Below are 7,428 nucleotides of genomic sequence, written 5' to 3'. Positions count from 1 at the left end.
CTCGCTGACCTGGGAGGATGAGCCCCCAGGTAGCACATGTGCTGCTCTCTGGCGTCTCCAGCAGTCTGGCCACCCTCAGTGTCTTCTGGGAGGCTGCGGAGTAGGACAGGACTGCTTCCAGCCCTTAAGGGAAAATCTGCAGCCTGTCTCTCTCCTCTTCCTCTCCTTGCACCTGTCTTCAGTCAATGGCACTGCTATGACCAAAGAGAAGAGTGTTCTTCTGATCACTGGAGTAGTGTAACTCAAATGGATACATAGTCACTGGCAATCATTTGCCCATGGGGTAGAGGGTGGTGTTTGTACATATGGTGTGGGAGGGGAAAGTACTCCCCAGACATTACCTATAGGGATGCACTGGAGGGTGTCTCAAATCTCTTCCAAATTTGAGACTCTGAATATTTATTTATTTGGCTGTGCCATGGTCTTACTTGCAGCACACAAGAGCTTTGGTTGCAGCATATGGGATCTAGGTGCCTGACCAGGGATGGAACCCGGGCCCCTTGCATTAGAGCTCAGAGTTTTAGCCACTGGACATCCACACCAGGGAAGTGCTAAGAACAACTCTAGTAAAATAAAAACATGTGGTAGGAGTTCTGGTCTCTTGTCCAGGATGTAAACAGCTTAGCAGCTGTCACTTTATTCTAGCAGGTAGAAAGCTGGACAAACTGAAAAATCAATAATTCTTCTTAGATCCATCAGAGATGAGGTCACAGGGCAAATTGCTAACCCTCAAATTGGAGCCAGAAAGTTAAATACAGAGAATGACAACTTCTTGGAGCAGAAATCCACAAACTCAGACTTCCACAGGAATCAGTACCACAGTAAGAAAGTCTGACTGTAATCGACAGACTGCTTGGAGGCTCGGGGTGGAGAGGTCAGAGGACAGTCAACACAGTATTTGAGAACAGAAGTGCAGGACTGAGAACACCTGACTTCACTGTGCGGTACTGGCAAAAAGATCACACACATAGATCAGCAGAACAGGACAGCCCCGAAAAAAACAGATTCAACGGATCTTTGACAAAAGAACACTGGCAATACAATGGAGTAAAGATGGTCTCTTCAACAAACGGTGCTGGGATACCTAGACACAATAAAGTGAGTTTGTTTTCTAGTACGAAGGTTATATTTATACTATAGTCTCTCAAGTGTGCAATGGTATTCTTAAAAAAAATATACATACCTTTATTTAAAAGTACTTTAGGGACTTCCCTGGTGGTCCAGTGGTTAAGTCTTTGCCTTCCAATGCAGGGGGTGTGGGTTTGATCCCTGGTCAGGAAGGTTAAGATCTCACATGCCTTGAGGCCATAAAAATCCAAAACATAAAACAGAAGCTATATTGTAACAAATTCAATAAAGACTTAAAAAAATGAAAAAAAATCTTAAAAAAAGTGGGCAAAAAACCTAACAGACACCTCATCGAAGAGTATTCACAGATGGCAAAGGGGCATAGATACTCAACACACTGTAATCAGGGAATTAGAAATGAAAGCGAGACACCACTACACATCTAGTGGAACGGCCCAAACCCAAAACCGTGACAACATCGAGTGCCTGTGAGCACATGCACCAAAAGCGACTCTCAGTCACTGGTGGGAATGCAAAATGCCCGAGCCACTTTGGATGGAAGGTGGTTTCCTAGAAAAAGACTACTTTTACCATAAAATATGCCAGGGGGCTCCTTGGTATTTCCTCAACCGAGCTGAAACTCATATACGCATATTAATGAAAACATGCACAAAGGTGCTTAGAGCAGTTTTATTCATAACTGTCAAAACTTGCACACAGCAAGTGAATGGATTAATAAACCGTGGTATATCCAGACATGGAATACTAGTCAGCACTGAAAAGAAATGAGCCATCAAGCCACAGAAAGGCATGGAGAGGCCTTAAATGCATATAACTGTGTGAAAAAAACCTGTTCTGAAAAGGCTGCATACTTGTAGGACAGTGAGACTATTCTCTGTGAGATCATAATGATGGGTACATATCATCATCCATTTGTCCAAACACATAAAATACACAACAGCAAGTGAACTCGAAGGTATTCTATGGACTTTGGGTGATAATGAAGAGCCAATGTAAGTTGCTGCGCCTGTGTGGGGCCAGGGAGTATACTTTCTGTATACTTTCTGCTCCATTTTTCTGTGAAATTAAACTACTCTGAAAGATAAAAGTCTACTTTAAAAAAACAAACCCACAAAATGCGTAGGGTAGATGAGCTGATCCACAGGAGGAATCCATGAGCTGTGGCGCTGAGCACTGCTACTAGGAGTAGGCAGAGGTGAGGAACCCTGCTTCTGGACAAGACCTGATCTTGCTAAAGATGATGGGCAAGTGGAGAGGCTTTGTTTACTCTTGCCCCTGCCCTGACCCCCACATACACCATGGTCACTTTTGAGTAGTCGGCACCTCCTCCTCTGTCTCCACACAACCTGTTTACCTTAAAAGGAAATTCAATCAGCCATGATACAATCAACCCCAAGGTCCCAGGACCTGAGCCCTGAGTTACCAGGAACTACCCCAAAGCAGTCCTGTCAAGGCTCAAAGACCACCTCTGGGGCAGGAGTTACTTACCCAGCAGGTGAAGAAGGGCTGGAAATGGGAACAGGTTCAGCCTGGCTCTGAACTTTCCAAAAGGGACTCCCAAGGACTTGAATCTGGTGTTTTAGCTCACCAATAGCATGGGCAGAGGTAAACAGAAAAGGTCACGGAGAGGAGCTGCTTCCGCCACCCTAACACACTTCCCTGGGCAGATCGCTCTCTCTGGGGGTTTCAGCTTCCCTGTTTGTACAATGGCTTTACGTTGTTTATTAATATACCTTTTCACTTCCTGCTGCTCCCGTCAACAGTCACCAAAGTGAAGCATCCTTACACCACCACAGACAATTTATTCTTTATTGATTAAAAATGAATGAAACATGCAGCAAAGTACAAAGTCAAAAAAAAAAAAGGGGAGGGGAAGTCAAATATTTTACATCTTCCATAATCTAGCATATGTCATAAGGAGGAACCTCCATTTATTGATACACCATTATTCTGTTCTCCAGATTATTAAGAGTGTCAGCTGGCTCTAGGATTTGGTTCACAACTTAAGCAAAATATCCCAAACAAATCCATGAATCATTTAGAAAGACCATAACGTTTTACAAATAGCATTGGCACATGTTACCTCGTGCTAAATTAGTCCCTACCCTAGGACCCAGGAGATCCTAGGGATGTAGGGAGAGAGGTGTATCCTGGACCACCACTCCCAGGAAGGAGCGAGACTGCTCACTAGGTCACGTGCTGTCTCACCTGCGAAGTTTCTGTTCACTCACTTTTTTTCAGCATCACTGCACATGCCAGCAAAGGGAGTCCACCATACATCATGCAGAAGAAGTAACACTGTCCTGGGGCTTGGTGTCTGGCTCCTAATTCCCAGCAGGGCAAAAGATGAATGGAAAAGAAAGAGAAAGCCCCAGCCCACTTCAGTTCAAAGGTCATGTCTGTCCCACTGCAGCTCACAGGTAATGGCCAGCAGGAGAAACTGAACAAGGAGATGGGCTGCTGCTTACTTCCAGCCTGGGCTTTTTTGATCACCTCCAAAAGAAACCTATAATAGAGTGATGCCACTACCCTCTGGATTCAGAAATAAGCAGACTATGAGGGCTTACTTGAAATGAAAATACAGACTCTAAGGTAAGCCCCTAGTCTTGTGCGAAATGGGACACTACATCTTTTCCATAAACTTATTCCTACCTTCCTGTCCTTTCCCCCTCAACTCTCTTCTAAGAAAAGAAAAAAGAAAAGCTAAATATCTGTCCATCAAGCTGATCAATCTTCCGTCTCCAGGCTCAACAGGCTCCCTCCTTTCACCAATCCTGCCAGGACTCTGGCATCTGATCCTCTGATCTACTTTCCTCCCAACCCTCTCATCCCAAACCATCCCCTCCCTTCCTCTCCAACACCCACCCCTTTCCCAACATGCCTTTGTATCCAGGGCTGGTGAAGAAAGCCCAAGGTTAAAACTATGAACTCAGAATGAAATTAAAACTGTAACAAGTCAGTTGTGGGGAAAGCTTTCAGAGGTGCTCCAAGAAAAAACTAGGTAAAGCAATCTTGTTATTCACAGACCAACGAAGATGGAAAGGGATCGACTGATTCTGTAAGAGGCAGCTCTCCCCTTTCCATGGGGCCAAAGCCCATCTTTTTTGTGTTGTTTTAAGGCCAGATTGAGGATCTCTTTCATTTGTAAAACTTGTTAGGGCTAATCTGCAGTTAGATAAAGGCTGACTGTGAAACAATAGGAAAAAAAAAAAAAAATCAACCCCACTGGTGATTCACATATTGCATTATGAGTGCTCTTTTTTAAACTTAAAGAATAATTTATATTATTTCTGTAGAAAATCAAATGAACACTGTCTACGCATAAATCCTAAAAGTCACGGCACATGTGGTTTCACGTTCCATCTTGGGTCAGGTTCAGCACACGGAAGTGTGGACCCCCTCCTAAGGGTCAGTGCAGGAGAGGGGGCAGAAGGCAGGCCTCTTTGGCCTAGGGCAAGTCTCCTTTATTGCTGTAGAAATCTCAGCCTTGCATTTCCTCATGACTCGGAGGCCAGGCAAATTGATTTTCATGGGAGGATCAAGGAGCAGTTTTTCTTCAGTTGTTTAAGAGCTGAAATAAATACTTCCACACTGATATGAGTTATGATTTTTTCCTGTTCAAAACACCACTGCTGGGGTAACTCTCGTTTATAAGCCGTTACGTGATTTTTTTCCCTAAAAACAGTCCGAAGTTCCGCTTTGAAGGGTCCGATGGCTGAAGTTCGATTACAGTCAGATGTTTTGCACCAGCTGAAGTTAAGGCGAGCAACCCTTTCTGGAGCAAGTAATGAAGAGGGGTGCCTGAGAGCAGCTTCAGCAAAACGCTTAGAAACATCATCAACAAAACAAAACACAGTTTAGGATGCCTCCTTCTGAGGCTGTGCTTTTTCCTAACGAAGGTTGCTAGAATTCATATCAGATACAAAAAAAAAAAAAAAATCACTAAACTAAATTCTCTGGGCTCCAGCTGAACAATCAACTTTTAATTGCTACTTCAGTGGTAAAGAGATATCCCAAGATGCCCACATCCCGTCCGGTGTGGGAGAACAAGCAGGATGAGGAAGCCCAATAGAGCTGCTACTTTCCCCCCAGCGCCATCACTGGAGTAAGGCAAGATGAGCTGATAGACCTCCCTCCTGGGCCTTGAGGCACCCGGGCCACTTCTTAGATGGAGGAAGACAGGGGATGCGTGCAGTAAGTTTACTAACGGAACTCTTTAAAAGGGATGCTGGCCACTGGTGATCCAACTTTTCTTTCCCTGTGGGAAAAAGCAGGGATGATGGCAGGAAAAACATAAAAGAAAGACCTCTAAAGCTCCTAGCTGGGAGGTTTGTTGCTGGGTTCTTTGGCAGTAGTGGGTTTAGGCCAACAGAAGCAACAGAGACACGCATGTGTGGAATCTCCTTCGGCTGCCTCTTCCAGGGCTGTGTTTTAGCTGATGCTGAGCTGGGCAAATCCTATTAGTTTACCATCATCAGGAATATCTGAGCCTTCGACACCAGACGCCTAAGAACCAAACAAAATGAGAAGCTGTGGTTATTCAGAAACAAAATTGCAGGTAATAATTAAAACTGACATGGAGATTGTAGGAGAGAGGGCAGTTGGAGAAAGGTCCCTGGGATACAAACAGGAGGCAGATGGAGTCTAGGTACAAAGGTGGAGTCAGCCTGACAATCTGTTTCGAGAATAAACAGTTGAGGGCTTCGGGTAGGAGGCTTCCTGGGAGGGAGAGGGGAAGGGAGCCCAATGAAGAGAGACATCAGCCCAGGGCATGGGGAAGCTAAACAATCACCAGACTTGATTGTTCTCATCACTCAGGGAATACGGAAGCTGGTCTGCAGAGGCTGCTGGTGTGTAAAAGTGAGACAGTTTAACAAGAAGGAAGGGATGAATACCAGTTTGAAGGTGACGGATCGATTTGACTGGGGTTCTTCCACAATCTTCTGCAAATTAGCTGCCACTATAATCATAAAAACAGAGAAAGTAATCAGAAGTTACGTAAATCCACATTTTAACCATATGTTAACAACTTAAACAGTAGTTCACAATCTCCGACATACAATCAAAATGTAAGCAGAAAGATAAATCGCTCCCTAAACAAGAGGTGTTTTAAAATACAAGTTCAAGTAGCACAAATAAATCTTACCATTGTCAAATTAACTTTCTTTAAGATGCTGTATTAACCAAGGAACGACACTGCAGTTAAAGAGGTGGGACTTGCCTATTCATGGGCCAGAAAGCCCTGGCACAGCAATCAGCCAACTATGTATAAAAATGACAGAGACGCGTGTGCCCCAGTGTTCAGTGCAGCACTGTTTATAACAGCCAGGACACGGGAGCAACCTAGATGCCCATCGGCAGACGAGCGGATAAGAAGCTGTGGCACATACACACAATGGAGTATTACTCAGCTATTAAACGGAATGCATTTGAATCAGTTCTAATGAGGTGGATGAAACTGGAGCCTATTATACAGAGTGAAGTAAGTCATAAAGAAAAACATCAATATAGTATATTAACGCATATATATGGAATTTAGAAAGATGGTAACAATGACCCTATATGTGAGATAGCAAAAGAGACACAGATGTAAAGAATAGACTTTTGGACTCTGAAGGAGAAAGCGAGGGTGGGATGATTTGACAGAATAGCACTGAAACATGTATATTATCGTATGTGAAATGGATGGCCAGTCCAGGTTCGATGCATGAAACACGGTGCTCAGGGCTGGTGCACTGGGATGACCCTGAGGGATGGGATGGGGAGGGAAGTGGGATGAGGACGGGGAACACATGTACACCCATGGCTGATTCATGTCAATGTATGGCAAAAACCACTACAACATTGTAAAGTAATTAGCCTCCAATTAAAATAAATAGATTTTTTAAAAATGACAGAGACTGTTCATGGTTCACAAGGCCTAAACTATTTACTATCTAGCCCTTTACACGTCTGCTGACTTGTCCTACACCATAGTCTTTTCCTTCAGAAACATGTACCTGTGGCCTGACTGTGCCTGTTCTTACTTCCTGCTTTTTTTTAAAGAGTAAATCTATAATGACTTTTTCTTACCTCTTGGCTGCCCAAGGAGAGAGTTCATCCCCCAAAATGGATTAGATATGGCCAAGCTTATCTAACTTGTGACTTCTGTCATCATTTCTACGATCTCCCAGAGACCTGGGTAAACTTTCACTATCATTGGGGGTAACAAAGCAAATTCAGAAGTGAGATTTTTCTTTTTTGTAAAAAAGGAACTATCCCCAATACCTCCTATTTCAACAAAGCCAAGAACCATTCCTAGAATCATTCGACCTACTCAGTAGAATCAAGGCCTGGTTT

The 7,428-nt window shown here is 43.9% G+C and overlaps 1 protein-coding gene across 4 annotated transcripts in view; it reads right to left on the bottom strand.

The window, feature by feature from the left end:
- Positions 1-2,884: 2,884 nt before the first annotated feature.
- OXSR1 (oxidative stress responsive kinase 1) overlaps positions 2,885-7,428 on the bottom strand; it is an 88,072-nt gene continuing 83,528 nt past the window's right edge. For 3 of the 4 annotated variants that reach the window (XM_061395940.1, XM_061395942.1, XM_061395943.1), the window contains one exon: positions 5,602-6,049. In XM_061395940.1, the coding sequence (XP_061251924.1) occupies positions 5,904-6,049 (146 nt within the window). In that variant the 3' untranslated portion in view covers positions 5,602-5,903. The other variant, XM_061395941.1, reaches the window with a different exon arrangement.

Source organism: Bos javanicus, chromosome 22 (genome assembly GCF_032452875.1).
Source record: "Bos javanicus breed banteng chromosome 22, ARS-OSU_banteng_1.0, whole genome shotgun sequence".
NCBI lineage: Eukaryota > Metazoa > Chordata > Mammalia > Artiodactyla > Bovidae > Bos > Bos javanicus.
Note: the sequence above shows the minus strand (reverse complement) of the source record. Positions and strands in the feature narration are given on the sequence as shown.